The sequence below is a fragment of the Anser anser genome, assembly GCF_964211835.1.
Source record: "Anser anser genome assembly, chromosome: 3".
In the NCBI taxonomy this organism is placed as follows: Eukaryota; Metazoa; Chordata; class Aves; order Anseriformes; family Anatidae; genus Anser; species Anser anser.
The window spans coordinates 38,343,067-38,361,314 of record NC_139722.1 but is presented as its reverse complement, the minus strand read 5'-3'; the positions used below and the strand labels follow the sequence as shown (position 1 = coordinate 38,361,314).

General features: G+C 38.6%; 1 protein-coding gene across 6 annotated transcripts in view; it reads left to right on the top strand.

Moving 5' to 3' along the window:
• The first annotated feature begins 3,977 nt into the window (after positions 1–3,977).
• Positions 3,978–18,248, top strand: part of CEP162 (centrosomal protein 162) — a 41,640-nt gene continuing 27,369 nt past the window's right edge. For 2 of the 6 annotated variants that reach the window (XM_083830605.1, XM_083830603.1), the window contains exons 1-4: positions 3,978–4,240; positions 4,728–4,813; positions 5,650–5,732; positions 10,860–10,998. In XM_083830605.1, coding sequence (XP_083686731.1) covers positions 5,670–5,732; positions 10,860–10,998 — 202 coding nt within the window. In that variant the 5' untranslated portion in view covers positions 3,978–4,240; positions 4,728–4,813; positions 5,650–5,669. The other 4 variants (XM_083830604.1, XM_083830606.1, XM_083830607.1 and 1 more) reach the window with 4 other exon arrangements.

Sequence of the window (18,248 nt, the reverse complement as noted above, 5' to 3'; positions counted from 1 at the left end):
CTAAGCCACTAAGAATTTTTTGTAAAAATATTTATCTTAATTTTTTTCTGAACCAAAGATATGTGGTGTGTCTTCATGCAAAAAGAAAAATTTATTACAGCTTTCTGTATACAAAGCAGAATATTCAAGGCAGATGAGGGTTTGCAGTTCAAACAACTTTGGGGTGAAAGTTTTGTTTCCCCATCCCTGTGGAAAGTAAGTCTTAGATGGGCCAAGCACTGAGGACTCTCACTGGCAAAGAAGGACGTGCAAAAGGCATAGGATGGAATTGTTAAGCTTGTTCAAATGCATTAGGGTTGGTCAAATCTACCATGCTTGTATCTGTCTTTACACAGTAATGTTCCTAGGATCTGTCAAAAGTGAAAGCTCTTAATAGAAGGGATCTTGCTCCTTGGGCTGGATTACGTAGTGTAGCAACATTTCCCAAAAAGTTTAGAGAGGATCGGGAGATGTTAGAAAAAGCAGTGTTAGATGCTTAACTTCTAAGTTAAGAGAGTGAGAAGCAGCTGCAATTACTGAATGCAAACATTCATCCTCTTGAAGGCACTTTTAACTGCTTCTATTTGCTGGCAGTAGCACAGTTTTCTCCATGATGGAGAAAGGTTTACTCCTGCAGCTAGTTATTACAGGAACTTTGTGCTCCCCCTGTTGCAGAGGAACTGAGACGTTGGCAGCACAGGGTGCAGCATTAAGGCAATTTGACATTTACATAAATGAGGCAAAAGGAGGATTCATTTTCAAAAAATCTGAGAAACAGTGCTGTAGACCATGTCTGCAAACTTACAGAAACCTTGAAATGACCAGCAACGTGACAGCCTAGCTTCCAACTTGCAGCTCAGTTTGAGGGATGCACGTACAAAGCAGAAATAAGGTTAGTGAACGGTTTAAGCTGCTGGAGCAATTTAAAACAATACACAGTTTATTTCTCAGCTTGTAGAGAAACTGCATGACGGAAAAGACCTGGGGGATGAGATGCTAAGCTGAGTTCAGGCTAGCTACTGTAACACAGTCCACCGTAAATCTGGCCCTGGGGATTTGAGGACTATGGTTAATCAGCAATGGAGCAATGTCAGATCTGCAGTGACACAAAAGTGAAAGCATTAAAAATATCTTTTAATCTGAAATTATAGTTAGATGAACTATTTTCTAACTAATCCTAATTTAACATTTTTTATTCCTCACAAAGAAATACAGTTCCACATAGGAGAGCATAAGAACATAGAAGAACATAATTCTTCTGTTTTCTATGAAACTCTTACTTTTAAGGACGGCGCTTTTTTTATCTGATGCATATAGTGGAAAGATTTTTATTGCATAGTCGTGTAAGGAAGTATTATCACAGTGGGCATGAACAGAGAATGCAGTTTAAAGAAACTTCTTAATTCACCACTGTTTGTTTGCTTTTCATTCAGTATGAAACTGTTAACCTTTAAAAAAACATAACCAAGAATATGGCTAAATATTTATTATCATAATCTCATATTTCACATATTTGCAAGTTCAGTACTGAAATACTATCTAATGCAATGCCTCAGCCAAAGTGGATGTGGCAGACGTTTTGTTTCCTTTTTATTTGATGTCTTTTTCCTCATCGACATTTATGGACGATATGAATCTGAAATAAGACATGCAAAAACAAAAGTATGGATATTTTATCCCTTTTAATTTTACCATTAATAATTTGAAATCATTATACTACTATGCAAAGCCTTCTATTTTAGCAATCTGACGTAAAAATGTCTAAGTGTACACATGCCGCATTTAAAAGAGAAACCAGTGACTACAGTGGCAAAATCTGATTCCACACAAGTCAACAAAGGTCTCCCATCAATGTCAGTAGAGCCAGAATTTTACCTTGTAATTTGGGGCTCTATCCAGCAGGATCTATTTCAGAATTTGTGACCACACTTCAGCTTTATTAGCATCACCATGCTAATGGCCAAGTTCCTGGCTGAAATTCATGGCTATTCCTGCTCTCAGTTTTTTAAGCTTCACTGTTAAGAGCTCTACAGAAAACTGCTCCAACTGGATGGCATCAGAAGGAAATGAAAATCTTTTAAGTGGCTATTGTGCATGTCACTTGAATGCACTGGATGACATTTCAACACTAGGCAATGCCTCCTCTCCACAACAGTCATCAAGAGTGGTTTGGTTTTTTTTTCCCCCCCATATGGGCACTGAGGTTTCCAACAGCATTGATCCCTCTGCACATTTTTCTATACTTTGTACAAGCCTCTTTGAACATACTTCTGCAAACAGAAAGGCTTCAATGTGCAACAGTTTTTAAGCAGCTTGCAGGACGACTGAGCCCTTGATGTGATTATTTGATTATATATGAAGTAACTCTCATGATCGATGAATGATGTCGCGGCTATCACTTTGAAGTTAATAGCAAAATTTGCACTGGCTTAAATGTGAACAGGATCAAGGCGCGCAGCATCAGACTGACATATCTTAATTAATTTCCATATTTCTCTTTAAGTGCTCATGCCTCACTCCATGCCTCTTCATGACATATGAGAGAAAAGAGCAAATGCTGGAAACTGATGTTTTCACCAGCATTAGGCTGTCATGCCTAACAAATCGTTCCAGTGTATTAGTTTATATGGGCATCCTGTCCTTGATCAGCTCCCACATTTCCCATAGACAGCAGCAGAAGTTGCACACAAAGACAAAACAAATGACCCATACTTTGCAAATGGAAATACAATACTCCATCTGCAGACAAAAGGCCTGATTGAAAGAAGTGCTGCAGCACCTTCAGCAGAGTAATTTCTACTGACTTCAATGGAAAACGCACAGCCCATATTTCTTTGCTTCTTTGAATATAAACTATAATTTATACTTGGATAAAACAATCTGGGACATATAAAGGCCATATTGGAAGCACAGTCTTTATCTCTCAAACTAACAGGAAATGAGAGACAGTAATAGAATTTTAACTAGTTTCTCACTTGCGATGAGTACCCAATGCTGGCTGAAGAAAACTTCCTTTCAAAATGTTTTCATTCTAAGTCTGCTCAGCAGAGGATCCAAATGTGAGTGTGTGTGTGTGTGTGTGTGAACAACGTTCATTTGTATTCTTAAGTGAGCTTGCTTTATTTTGCCATTTACTAAATGCTGGCGTAAAAATTCCTGAAGCAACGTGACTCTCACAACAAACAAAACTGACAGACCCTGGCTGGAGAGCACATGCAGGCACAGACTGCAATTGTTCTGTGGTTATTTGAGAGACAGTGGTCAGGGGAACAGGGGTCATTAATTCCTCTGCATATTTTAAACATTTCCAGAGACGCGCTAAAACGCATTAGAAGCGCAGCAGCCAACATCTAAAGCAGAAACACGAGAAAAACTTCAGGAGGGGATTTTTGGGTAAGAACAAGGAGGGATGCTTTGGGTTTGACCTTTGCGTTAGGGAAAGCGATGTACTTTTAACTCATTTTGTCTTGCTTTGGTGAGGCTGAAGGGGTGCACCCTTCTGAACTTTCAGGGAATCAGTGAATATGCAGAGTTTGAAAGGATCTAGGAGGACCACCGAGTGCTAGTCCTGACCCCAAAGAGGGCACTGTAAGGATTACAGGACGCATTAAAGGGTGCCTCCAAGGGCATCCTCCAGACACCACCGGGCTGGGGGCACAGCTTCTGCTTGCCGGTGGCAACATTTGCCCCGAGCCCTTCTGCGAGCAGGCACGAAGCTGCTCCTCGCCAAGGACCCGCCATAGCTGCCACACGGAAAAAACGAATTCCGCTTTAATTTGTGCGGAGAAAAAAAGGGGAAACAAAGAAGGCACAGAAGGGACAGCGGGCTGCCGGGACTGGCGCAGGTGCGCGGGCAGCTCCTGCGCTATCCTGCCGTGACCCCTCATGGTGGAAGCGGTCAGCGCTGCCGCCGCCGCCAGCCGCGCCTTCCTCCCCTCCCTCCTCCTCCTCCTCCTCCTCCTCCCCGCCCCGCCCCGCCCCGCCGCGCGCCACGTGACCCTCGCCACGCCCGTAATGGCGGCCGGGTGCCACCTCCCCTCCTCTCCCCGCCCTCGCGCCCGGCGGGCCGGTACGGTGGCCGGCACGGTTGCCAAGGCAACCGCGGCCAAGCGCGGGCGGCCTAGGCCTAGGTCTCGGCCCCCGCCGCCCTCCCGAGCCTTCCCCACGCCCTGGTGCCCTGCTCCGCGTCCCAGCGCGTACCCCAGCCAGGGGCTGCCCCGGATTTTGTCTCAAAGTCCTTTGCCCGCCTCCAGTTTTAAAGGTATGACGGTAAAGTATATTCGCGAAGGGTTGCGGGCGCGTGTATTCCGTTGTGGAAATCGCCTGCCTTGTCCTTTTGAAAAATAAACTTGTACGTTGTTATCGTTCAGAGCCGCAGCTTTAAGGGAGACAGAAGTACAAACATACGGGAAGAATCGATTTGCTTCTCCAGCAAAACAAATTAATCGTTCTCCATTCGTTTAAGTACTTGGCATTAACAGTTTAACAGTAAACTGTTAACAGCATCCAGTGTTTGCAGTGCCCTTTGATGTAAAAATATAAAAGGATAATGGATTATGTGTGTCGTGAGAGGTTACATTCTTAATCTTCTTACCATCTTTTCAGAGATATTGTCCAAGTGCTTACATAAGGATATCTGATTTAATTCAAAGTCTGGGCAGCCTGCTATAACTGTTTTGTGTTTATTTTATTTTATTTTACTTTATTTCATTTTTATTTTATTTTATTTTATTTTTTAACCGCCAAAGCCGAAGTGTCGGGTGGTCTGCGGATGAATAAGGAGTGAAAGCAGGAAGCAGTTGTCACCACTCACCTGTCAAAACCCATTTACTAGGTAGGTAACAGTCCTGTGTACTGAGAGGGCTCCATTTGGGAGAAGTTTTATTTAATGGTAAAAGCATTTCTGTGAGTGTTGAGCCCTTTTATGTTTATGTAGCGCTTCTCAGCCTGGAGGATGCTAAAGTAGTTTAATACCGCAATGTGTATGCGGTTTTGAAGGTAGCCATATGTGTTGAGCATTGTGATATGCAAAAGCTTTGTAGCGTTTTGAGTGTGGGGCATATTTTATACCTGAGAAATCAACAAAGACTTTGGGGAATGGGAGGAGGGCAAGTGCTTTTGGTTTTGTGTTTCAGGGCAGATCAAACTGAATGTCATCCTCTAATCTTGAAGGTTTTTATGTATTTGTTATTTACCGAGCCGTGAACGCAGCAAAGACTGTGAAGAAAAACTTACAATGCCAGATGTCTCCATCTTTAGAGAAGAAACACAGAAAGGAATTAAAAGCCCTTAAAAGGGATGGGAAGTATTAATGCTGTGGATTCTTCAGTTATCGTAGACAGAATTCTTAATTGTAGGTAGCTAAGAGAGATGTCTTTTGAAGAAAAACGTAAAGGTGGTGAAGAGACTTGCAATTTCTTTATCCATCACAATGTAAATGCTGAAGCTGATGTTCTGGAAATTAGTATTTTTATTATATGGAGTCTGAGTAATGCAAATATGTTTGCACTGACTCTCTCATTCAGTTAATAATGTAGATTTGGGTTGGGAGGGGAGAAATTTGACATCTCTCTGGAGATTTTTTTTGCTTACAGCCCTGTGAAAGCAGCAAATCTCTAGGTTACCTCTAATTTTAGAATGCTTTTAATTAACTTTATTTTTATTGTTTAGAAGGTAACATCCAGTTGCAGATGATGGCTCATCGATTTTCAAAAGAAGAACTAGATGAGCAGTTTGAAGAGTTTCTGAAAGAGGTATGTCTCAGAGCAAGGTCACATCCATTTTCTCCATTAAAACACAGAAGAAAAATTGAGTATGAAATAGAAGGTGCAGCTGTGCTTCTGTCATATGATTCATGTAGCTGTCTTATGAGTGGGTCCTTGCAACGTCATAACTCCATTGCTAAACTGAATTCATACTACTCTGCTGTACTGAAATCAAGAGAGGAGTTTTGAGATTAAATATGAGCATTTTGTCACTGCTAGGTTATACATTTAGAAAGAGCTGTTGGTTCTTGCTTTTGTTTCGATATAATTGTGTGTGTGCGTGTGTTATTCTATTCCAAATTGATATTTAACTGAGTAGAGATAATCAGATCAAAATCTTCTATATGTAGCTGCAAGGTGCATTTTAAGAATGTCCTTATTTTTCTGTGTAATACCTAATTTCACTGAATTTTCTTTAAACACTCTTGTTTTAATTGTAACAAAATTAAATATGTTGTAGTGACTGGAAAATTTTAATTTGAATCTTTTAATTGCTCATGGTTCTTGATGTTTCTGCGTATAAGCAAAATCACGCACATCAGTGGATTATGACTTTAGCTAGCAATTATCAGACATGGTCAAAATGTTGTAACTTGGTGTATTTTTCATTGGATAGAGCTTTGCAATTGCAGAGTTTGCTTTCTGGTATATCAGACACACTGTGGTAAGCCTAAGATACAAATACCACACATGTAAGGCCTTTACTGGATGCTACGACAGTATGTAAGTGTAGCTAGCGATTGCAGATATTTTTCTTGGGGTCTTTGTTGTAAGCAACGAATGGTTAAACTGTGGATTTTGTACAATGTAATTACTTGTGAGAAGTTTTATGGAAGCTAGCACCTAAACTTTCACTTCTTACTGTGTAGTGGAGAACTGTAGTAATAGGAGGCTTCTTTTCCATGGAGATTTCAGCTTTTCCAAGTCCCTACTTCTGCCTTGACCATCATGCGGCTGCTTTTACAAACACAATGTAGATGTTACTTAATTGGGCAATACAAAATTGAGAGAATAGAGAACCAATATGCCATCCGAATATTAAGATTCACAAAGATCTTAAAGGTAAATTTTGGCCTTTAATTTCATGATGTAATTGACTTTCTTGAATTCGCTGGAGTTATTAATCTAAGTAAAAATAGAAAAGTAGGATTTGTTTTTCTGTCAAAAATGCTTCTTCTATTGTTATGAAGGCAGTTGCTCTGGGGAGGATAAGATTTATTTTTTTTATTTATTTTGCGCATCTGACAAAAGCCTGTATATGACCACTTCTCATATTTTATTCTTCATTTACATGTTCTTCTTGCTCGTCGGTTATTGTCCACATTGAGAACAGTTGAGTTAAAATAATTCAATACAGCTATTTTGTTGGTTTTTTTTTTTTTTCTAAGTGGCATTTGGCATGTTTCAGAGAAAGCAACTTTTAACAGCTCATATCTTAAACTTATTTTATCGTTTCAAACTAAAACTGTTTTTAAGCAAGCTTAAACACTTTACACATATATACTGTCAACCTAGTCATTACAAATGTTTTATTTTATGTTTTGCTAGCTAGATACAGACCCAAATAATGACATTATTTATGCTGTTACTTTATATTCATACATCTTCCACTCTGTTCTTCCCTTTGGTATTGTTCTTTTCATAAGAAGTAAGCAGCTTTTTAATGTTAGAAAGATGAGAAACTGATGTGCTCCATTGTTTGAAACGCCTGGCTGTGTAGGTGATGTTTTTTTTGTTGAGAGCACTAAGCAGGAGGCAGTAGCGGGGGCTTTGGGGTTGGAAAGTTTCTTATTAGTTGAAGGAAGACTTGCTGTTGTTTAAGCAAATGTTTCAGGGAAGAAAGGGAGCAGGCCATTTTTTCCTTTTAAGTAACTCTTGCTTGCAGTTTGTGAAACTACTTTTATTTGGGGAGGATTGTATGCGTGTCTGAGATAAAAACACAAAGTTGAAAGATCGTGGATACAATTGGATGATGCAGGTTTAGTATGTGGATTATACTGAAGAAATCTTTTGATCTATGCAGTGAACTTCAGAAACTGCCAGTGACGTGGATTTTCTAGGCTTCTGTCATTACACAGAAGGAAAGAGAATTACTTCATACAGAATTGGCCTTTTAATAATTCTTCTGCATGATAATACTTACTCCAAACTACTTGTTTATACATACATAGACAACGAAGGCAGAAGAGAAGAATTATGGATGGCAAGAGCTTGTTGTGATCCTTCCACTCGACTTCCACCAGCTTCAGTGTACTTCCCCTACTGTCAATTTAATTTCCTTTAAGTATCGCCTGTCATATTGGTGTAGCTCGTGAGTTTTGCGTGTTGGCTGTGCAGTTCCCATGGGACATGCTATGGAAGTTCTTACACCCAGAGCTTTCATTTATTTGCATTTTTTTGATGATACTTCAAGCAAAACAAAGTTAGAAAAAAGCTGTTACCTGCTTCTAGACTTCTAGGTTGTTTTCTGTTCTACATAATATTCATTTACAACTGAGAAGGAAGACTGGAAAGGCTATGTCATCTTAATTAGGAAATCTGTAGAGTAACACAGAATAGTAATATTTCACGTTAAACCATGTGAAATGTTTTGAAAAAACATTTTGAATTCTTTATTAAAAGATCAAATATATTAAGATATTATAATTTGGAGTAGTCTTATTTTCTTGAAAAAAAAAGACTTATTTCACGAAATAATTAGGGCAGCTGTTCATGAAAGTGTTCTGGATCCAATCCTGTATTTGCTTATCTACTTTCTTAAATTCCTTCTCCTCTATAGGAGATGGTAAGCTGATTATGTGACATAGTGGTCCTAGGTCTTAAAAATGACTTTGCTTTGATTTAAATTGAGATTAAACAACTTTTTTTTTTTTTTGTTACTGTCTCTGTAACTGAAAGGCTGAGAGACTCTTTTGTAGGGGTTAGGAAGAAATTGGTACCACTTACTGGTACTGAGAATCCATTACCAGTCCAAAAATTTGATATATTTTTTTTTTCTTTTAGCAAACAAACAAGAAAAATCTAAGTTTCACTGTTGAGGCTGTTGACCTGTTGGAAAAACACTAGCATTTTTGTGTCAGTATTTCATCTCCCAGCTGCTGCAACTTTACTGTCTGCAGTTGACAAGATGGCTGGACATAGAAAGTTTCCAGAACTTGAGAGCAACATCTGGGAGTTTCAGTTTCTTTAGTTACAATGCTCTAAGGAGTACGAGCATCACTGAAGCACTCTGTTTGCAGAGTAGACGATGCTGTTAGTCATAAAAGAAGCAGCAAGTGAGAACAGAGCTTGCATCAAGCACCTGTCAGTACTTGGAGACAGACCTTTGGGGACAATGGCACTAGTACTTTGGTAGTGACTAGTGTAAGGAAGTTGTTATTTATAGGGCATTTATTAAAAATGTAAGACACTTTTGTTCTATGTCACTGAGCCAACATAAAGAAATTGCAGTACATCCTGTTGTCTAACAGTTCCATAATTTGCAAAAATTGTTTTTATTAAACTGCAAGACTTGGGGTACTTAAACTGTGACAGGCATTTAGTTTTTTAAGGTGAAATTTTAAACTCTGAAGATGTTATTGTTCAGAGATATTAATAAGATTTTTTTTTTCTTAAATGGTGCTTTGTGATGATTGGTGTTTTATGAATATTCTGTTAGGCACATATAAATTGAAGCATTGGATATCAAGTAAAAGTAGCCTTTTATGGCAATGCTTTTTATGCAATAGGAGTCGGGCAGTGGACTACGGAGGAACGTTTTAATAAAACATCCTGTTGCATTTTACATACTCAGCATGCACAATCCTGTTGCTTCTAGTATTCTGTTTGTACTGTCACGTTTTCTTATTTGTGACAAGTATAAAACTGAAGCTTTTGAAATCTTCCTGTATGATGATGATGTATTCCATATGTGAATTCTTTGCATCCTATGTTTCACGGCTTTTGCTACCTCTATTACTGTATTCTTTAAGTCTCTTCAAGACAATTGATTTCAAAAGCTAGGGCTAAAATAAATACATAAATAAAAATAAACAGTATGCCAAACCGCTTAACCCTGTGCTTACTGAATTTAAGCACAGGGACTTTGTAACACGTAAGCTTGCAGTGCACTTGCTTGATTCTTTTAATCAAAGAGGGAGCCTCTTTGGTGGTGGTAGTGTAGGTAGAGAACATGGGATTCTGCCAAGGAAGGAGAAAGGCTGGAAATGTCATGTTTCCTGTGTAGTTCTTAATTGTTCTTAAGTTATATTTCCTACACAAATATATTTCCTTGTTCAGTGTCTGGACAGCTAGCTAACTGGGGCTCTGATACCACTATAAGCCACAGAGAGCTATACTAAAAGAGATTTTCTTTAACAAGTTGTATCGCTTAAGAAAAGTGCTGTTGTCTTATGAAGGGTTTGTAGGTCTTTTCCCGTTACTGTTTTGTAACTAAATTCCTAGCCTTTCTTCTCCATATCATAGCCTTTTCTTCTCCACTGAATTAAGCCATCAGTCAAATCAGTATAGGTAACTAAAAAAATACATAGCAAAGCTTAATACATTGAGTCAGGTAGAAAGGGATTTGGTGTTTCCATTCATTTCCATGAATACATAATACAAAGTGAGCTTCTGAAATCTGTTTCTGGATTGTTTCTGGATGTTTCTGGGAGCTAGAAAGTTGCTTGTGAAGGTTCACTTTTAGAATATAAATAATGTTGCTTGTATAAAAAGCCTGGCCAAGCAAAACAGCTTGTATGCTAGTTTATTTTTTCTTTAATCTTTAGGGATGTAGGCAGGATTTTGTCTGGTTGTTATATGTTGTAACTAATTGAAAAAGGAGGTGATTATACTGTTCTTTCGAACATAAACTCCACAAAGCAGATAACTTTTAACACTTTAAATTCTGGCAGTGGTGTTACACTATAATCTCCAGTATTGCTCCACATGAATATAGTTACTGTCTGTTACTCATTCTTTTCATGCATATACAAAAAAAGCAGATGGGAGGAGTAAAGACAGACATCTGAACCCACAAGTTCAAGAACTGAGTGGCTGAAATACAATTAAACAATGTTAAACGGTTAATGAGAAAAAGTAAAAGCTAACTTTAATCTAGTATGTGATTTGATTCAGTCTCTTTCAGATGATTCACTTGGAAATTCAAAAAAAAAGTCCAGCATTCTTGAGACGTTGGGACAGCCTAGGAAAAAAGAAATGAAGAAAAAGGATTCAGTGCCGTGGTGGATATCTGAGGAAGATTCAGATGATGGTGGTAAATAATGTTGTTCTGCAGTTTTTTGGCCACAGGGTGTCAGGCTAGTTCTTTCCCTTCACGCAGGCTTGGTTTCAGATGATGTCAGTGCAACTCAAATACTGTAGAACATTACAGTGCAAGTTTGCAAAGGATAAAACTCAAATGTAATTGTATTTTTTAAGAGAGATCATATTCAAGCTGTGAGCAAGCCTTCTGCTGTTTTTTTTTTTTTTTGTGTAGCTTTCAGGTTACTAAAACTTGTAAAGAGTAAATACAGAGAGTAAGGTAATTAGAAAATGTAACTTATGAATTCTACTGAAATATTTGTAGTTATGTTTCGTAACCAACCTGTTCTTATACTGATGGTTTAACAAGAGCAGCTGATTCAAAAACGTCTGCTGTCAGTATTTCCCTTACCATAAACATGGCTCAAGGAGAAAAGGGCTGTGATAACACAGTCACTAGTTCAGTATTTACTAAGTCATGTAGTTAGGGAGGGAAATGTATTATATGCAAGCTTTCCACCTCTGAATTTCCATTCCTTCATTGTTTTCCTATTTGGTAGCAGACCCTAGGGGTAGTTAGTTTCCACAGGGCGATTGTCTCTTCTTCTTGTAATAATCACTGTCCTCTTATTTTCATGATTTGTGTAGCTTGTAACGGAGCTTAACAGAAAATCCCAGAAATCAGGTTTTCATATGACGAAGCTAAGGTACTACTGGTAGTCTCTGATTTTAAGAATATCTCTGTCCTGTTAGTGTTGTTATAGTTCATGTCAAATCTTAGTCAGAAATTGTGCCATTTAGGCACAACCATTAATGGATGTTGTCTGGACTCATGTGTCCTTGGCTTTTAAGATGTTGCTGGAGATCTCCAATGGACATGAGAAAACTCCTATCAGGCAGTGCAGGTAGTTATGAAATATTATGATTTCCTTACTGCTTTTCAAAAAAATCCTGAAGAACAGTGTGGGCATAGCACGAGAATTAAGCAGTTAGCATGACCTCATTTCTCAATGTTTTTTCAGTGAAAATTTTCAGGGGTCTTCAGAAGTTCATCATTCTTCCATGATTTTTTCTGAGATGCTTGAGTCAACCCATAAAGCGCTTTGATGCTTCTCCTGCTACTTCAACCAGAAATACTGGAATAGGTACCTAAAGGGCAGCCTAATTAGAATTTTTGGAGAACAGTTCTTATATGGGTTAAGTGCAAAGTAGAACCAGAAGTAATGTGATGATATCAGGTGGTTCCTGTCCAGACCAATTCAATGGTTTTTATTTTTTAAGCTAAGAATATCTTTTCAGCCCTGCAGTTTAACTAGAGGAAAAGCAACTAGAACTGAAACGTGCTTGATCTTCATTTATTGACATATGAAATATAAATAAATTTCTAGTAAACTTGTTAAGGTCTTGTATTGGGTTTACGTGGCAAGGTTTTGGTAGCAGGGGGGTGTAGGGGTGGCCTCTGTGAGCAGAGCCCAGCAGCTGCCCCATGTCAGATCAGAGCCAGCTCCAGCCACCTGCAAAAGGGACTTGCTGCTGGCCACAGCCGAGACAAGGAGCAATGTTCATTGGGTCTCTGGCAGATTTAAGGAAGGGAAAAAACCTGCTGTATGACAGCAGCTGGGAGTGAGGAGTGAGAACCAACCCTGCAGACCTCAGGGTCAGTGCAGCAGGAAGGCAGGAGGTGCTCCAGGCGCACAGCAGCAGTTCCCCTGCAGCCTGTGGAGAGGCCCCTGGTGGAGCAGGCTGTCCCCCTGCAGCCCATGGGTCCCACATGGAGCAGATCTCCACGCTGCAGCCCGTGGAGGAGCCCCCGGTGGAGCAGGTGGATGTGGCCTGGAGGAGGCTGCGGCCCATGGAGAGCCCCCGCAGGAGCAGGCCCCGGGCCGGAGCTGCAGCCCGTGGAGAGGAGCCCACGCAGGAGCAGGGGGCCTGGGGGGAGCTGCCGCCCGTGGGGGACCCGTGCTGGAGCAGTTTGCTCCTGGGGGATGGACCCCGTGGTACGGAGCCGTGTGGGAGCAGTTGTTGAAGAGCTGCTGCCTGTGGGCAGCCCCCACAGGCTCAGTTCGGGCAGGACGGCATCCCGTGGGAGGGACCCCGCATGGAGCAGGGGACAAGAGGGACTGTGAAGGAGAGGTGGAGAAGAAGCGTCGGGGACTGACTGCAGCCTCCATTCCCTGCTGCTCTGGGGGCGGGAGGTGGAAGAGGGTGGATGGGGAGAAGGTGTTTTTAGTTTGTTTGTAGTTTCTCACTGCTCTAGCTTGTTAGTAGTAGGTAATAATAAATTATATTAATCTTCCTATGCTGAGTCTGTTTTGCCCGTGACAATAGTTGCTGAATGATCTCACTGTCCTTATCTCAACCCTTGAGCCTTTTCCATCATACTTTCTCCCACTTTTCCTTGGAGGAGGGGGAGTGAGAGTGGTTGTGGTGGAGCTTAGTTGACCATCAGGGTAAAAGCATCACAGATATCTTAAAACAAACTTATCTTTTAATGTGAAAATATGTAGAAGGTAAATCTACCCGGTTCTGCAAGCATGGATTCAATTTACCCATGAAAGAAGTGAGATTGTTCATATTCATACTCTTCCTGAGGGACTGATATGCTTCTAGAACTGCTCCTTTTTTTCCTTTCTCTGTCTCTCTTTGTGTTGCACGCTTCTGTGCTTCCATCAAATACAATTTTGCTAGGTCTAATATTCTTCAGTAGATGTGTGTTATGAATTATGTTCCTCTCGTGTATTAATAATGGATGAAGGCACAGCAGCATTGCAACATAAGTTACTGCAAGGGATGAAATGAGGAGAAGAAGGTGATCTAGTTTTGTAGCTTTTTGTAAGGTTATTAAATGTGCCGTCAATAGCAAAATAATTGTCCTGCTGAAGAAATAGTAATATTGCTCTGATGACAACAAATATGGAAGTAAGCTGAGTTTAACTTCTCAGAAGTGTAAATTTAGCGTTTTTCAAAACTTTGTGCAGTTCCTTGTGAATTCTCATAAGCTTGAACCTCCATGTTGTTTTGCAGATAAGACTCTTATTAACAGGCTGTCAGGTAGTATAATTATTATTCTCTAAGTGTTTTGTTATCGTGAATTAACATTATGTAAATGTATGAATCTCACCTCCACCCCCAGTGCAGCATTACAAATACGTGAGCTAGCTCCATATGAGTTGATGTGTTTGAATGGCACCATGGAGAGAGATTGTGATATTAATGAAGTGCAAAGTCTAGCTAATTAGCTTGAGCTATGCACCACGGTGATAAACGGTTTCCAGTTTGGGGTTTTCATTTTGAGCTGCTTTAGCATCTATACCATGCTTTCCTGAAAGACATGAGACAGGTGACTGGAGGACTATATATTTCTGCAAGTATTTGTTGTCTGAATGTTTTTTCCAAGGTGTCTCATTGCCAAAGTGTTGGGAAATAGGTAGCAATTTGCACTAATGACCTCTTTTCACTTGGTTTTGTAGGCTAATGGTAAACAGTGTAAACTACTTCCGTTCTTTTGGCTAAGCTATTTTAAAATAACTCTGCTTATTATTCTAGGCACGTTTGAACTCTGTTCTTCAGCTTTAAGCTGAAATGTGTAAATTATGATTCAAGATACGGTCTTCCATATTTGACAGGTTAAAGACATATCTCTAACTCATATGATGTCTACTTGTTTTTGCCATTTAAATGATAAAGAGAAATTGGGTTATAATAACTCCTGTCCTGTCTTGCTTGCCTGTCTATTCTTGCTGTTTGTCTTACTTTTGAAGATTTTCAAACAAGATTTGTTAAAGTGAGAAAAGAGAAGAAAAGGATGGAAAGCCATGCTGAAGTAGTGGAAAACAATGAAAAACAGATTCCACATTCAGATTTCCAGTCTGGTATTTGATTAAATATGTTTTGTTCAGTTTATTCAATGTCAGCCTTATATTACTAGTACATTTCCTGTAGAAAATCCTTTGTAAATAGTCCTTTTGACCTAGTTTTCTCATGAAAGCAAGCTGCCACTTAATTTGTTTGTCATTTCCCAAAGAAACTAACAAGTGTGTGAATTTTTGTTTAATTGTTGTTACATCATTGATCACTGTACCTAGCAATGTAGGTAGGCAGTCAGTATTGAATGTAGGCAAATGCGGGAGGAAAATAACCTTGAAAGTCATAACAAAGATCAGTATAGTTAATAAACAGAAAATATCTTTTCTGTATTTCCTACTCAAGAAATATTAATATTCAGTGTTCTATTTGTTGAAGCTGAAAAACTCCAGTCAGGTAAGTATTAATATTATTTTCCCTCTGCTGTGCATGCTGCCTCTGAAATGGAAACAGTTCAGTTGGTATCGTAATGACAAATTAGGTTATTTAATCTGAGGGATTATTTTAGTCAACGTAATTTCAGATTCAGCCGTCTATATGAAGTAACTATTAATGCTATCTGAGAAGAAACTCCAATAATAATTAAGAACTATAATTGTTGCTCTATGAAACACTTTTGTGTATAGTAGCAATTAACTTGATATATATATATATATACACACTACGTTAAATGTAGCTTTGATGTTGAATTCAAACAGATTCAATAATATTTTGGAGAGCCATGACAAAGAAATATTTGGCAGTTGATCCTGTTTGTGACTACGAAGTCTATAGATCATTTTCCTTATGGTAGATTTCTAGAGTGTATGTCCTGTTTTCATAAGCCTCCTTTGTGCAAAATAGCTATAAAGCATCTCGGTCTGGGATAAAAACATTAAAATTGACTGTCTCAAATTAAGCTTAACATTTGAAATGTGAGCAATAGAAGAAGTTTGACAGTTATGTCAAATTACCATTTTAAAAGGCACAGGTGTTTGCATTATTTACAACTGAAGGCATGCTGTCAACATTTTTGGTGTTTCTGTAGATGTGGGAGAATGAAGGTAGAGAAGTGATGCCTCATTAGTGGTCTTGGCCATCAGTCAGGGGAATAAAGGACCCATATATTGTATCTGCAAGGGTTTTAGAGCTTTTTCTTTTGACTTTAGCCTGCATCTGTCATACGTTTATCTTCCTTTAATCATCTTGCATATTTCTGAGTTCTACGAGCTTCTGGTCAGATCTCCTCATAGTCCTCCTGTTTGTAGACAACAAGAGTGCTTGACCAGATCCCCTAGGCAGCCTTTGCTCTCTCATGTGTCAAGGTAAATTTGAACAATCTGTAACTAAGAATTTTCTCTGAATTAGCCAGTTTAGGAGCACCCTACCGCCCCTACAAAGCACATACAGAAACACACATGCTTGATGGTTTGGACAAGTCTCATGCAGTGCATCTGTCTAGTCTAGGGTAATATAAAGTGTATAGTTTGACTATCATCTAAGTGTCATGAGAGAGCACAGTTTTCAGCAATGGTACTGTTATCTAAAATTTAAATAGCGGTAAAGTGAATAGGTGTTTGATTTTATTGGCCACTAAGCAAGTCCTCACAGGGGTTTAAATAGGCAATATGCAGTTCTTGTAACTGCCAGTGATAAAGGCAGTAGTAATTCACATCTTGCCTATGTTTTTCTGCTTTTCTTTGAACTGATCTAGATGCTTTCTTTCAAAACCTATAGTACAAAACTTCTTTTATTGTTGAATTAGTTTTCTTAGTTTTCTTTTTCTATGTTTTCAGTTAGTATATACATTGAGCAACAATAGAACAATGTATTTGAATGCAAGGTGTATATGGAGTAAGAACTAATTAGTAATTTTTCTTTTAAAAATTAAAGGAAAAAAATTAGTTTCAGCATTCTTAAATGCATAACTTGTTAGTTTTTATTTATAGCTGCAAAATTTTAGATAATTCAACAAGAAAATGAATTACATTATTTTTTCGGAATTGGCAATCAGAATACTCACACCCTATTTTTCTCTTTATTCCCTGTCCATTGTATATTAAAATTCGTAAATGTTTGTGTACACCTAAAAGTAGTTCCCCCTAAACCTTCTTCCAGTGCATCTCGGAGCAAGGCTTTGTCTAAATTCCAAATGCTGGAAAAATTTCATAAGGACAAGAAAGATTCATATTTAAACAAAGAAGAAGAAAGCATCGCTTCTGACAGTCCAGACAATTTGGAGGGTAACAAAATTACTGTGTTTTATATGATATCAAAAAGAAAATTGCTCAATTCTGTAAGTCATGGTCAAATTACAAATAACAGAAGTAAGTGTTTGTCATCATATCTAGGTTTAAGCCCTGCGTATTTATGTTCTTAAAGTTTTTTCTGCAGGTGTGATAAAATATTTTTCTAAGTGAAATTCAGGTTCTTACTTTAATTTATTGTAAGGGGCAGTATACCATGTATCATGAGTCTTGCAAAATATTGCAAGAATTAACAGTGTAAGGCTATGACTAGTAAAATGAAACTGCTGCTCTAGAAATCATTTTCACAAGAAATAAAAATGCCCCCCCATCACCCTTGCAAGTCCCTCAGAAATCGATAAGACTATTCAAACAGTCAAAAAACACAGTGAAAATATAAACTTTGAAAACCATCCAAGTTGGTGTTGTTTTTTTCCAAGTTCAATAGGTTTCTCAGAGTTCAGATTCTGTAGGGCTAGTAAAAAGATGTTCTTGCCTTCAGCAGCAACAGTAGCATCCCCTTGTAATCTGGTGCACGTATCTGGGAATTGGGAGTGGCTGAGTTATAAACCTCAGTGGCTGTAAAACAGCATTTGATTTTCAGATTATAGTTGGAAAGTGCTTTTTAAAAAGCTCAGGTCAAATTTGAACGGGAAAATTACTTGAATATTATCAGTTAAAAAAAATTGTGAAAACTTCAAGAGCAGTGCAAGTCTGTCAGTTTATTGAGCTTGAGATAATTAAAATAAAATTAAGGAAAATGTTTTGTTTTTTATTATTTTGTTTCATTAAAAGTTGAGATTGCAGTTAATCTAAAGCTGTGCAAAAAATTTGTGATCCAGCTGAAAACAGACTCCCATTTGCTGTCTTGATAGCTAGAACAAAGTGCCCATCTGGGTAAATCACTTTAAATTACTGCATTTAGCTATCAGAGAAATGGACTATTCATGTTTTTTTTTTTAGCTTCTGTACAGCACAATGAGTTTTTCATTTCCTAGTTTTCAATGTAGTAGCAAATAGGTTTTGTTTAGGTAGTAACTGTATAGAGGTGGAGCTTGGCCTTAAGTTAGTCTCCAACATCTATTTGTAGCATGCAAGGTAAGTCAGAGCTCTGTATCAGGGAGGGAACCAAAGTTAGGTACAGGAATGGAAGTCATTTGCAAGATGTAAAATC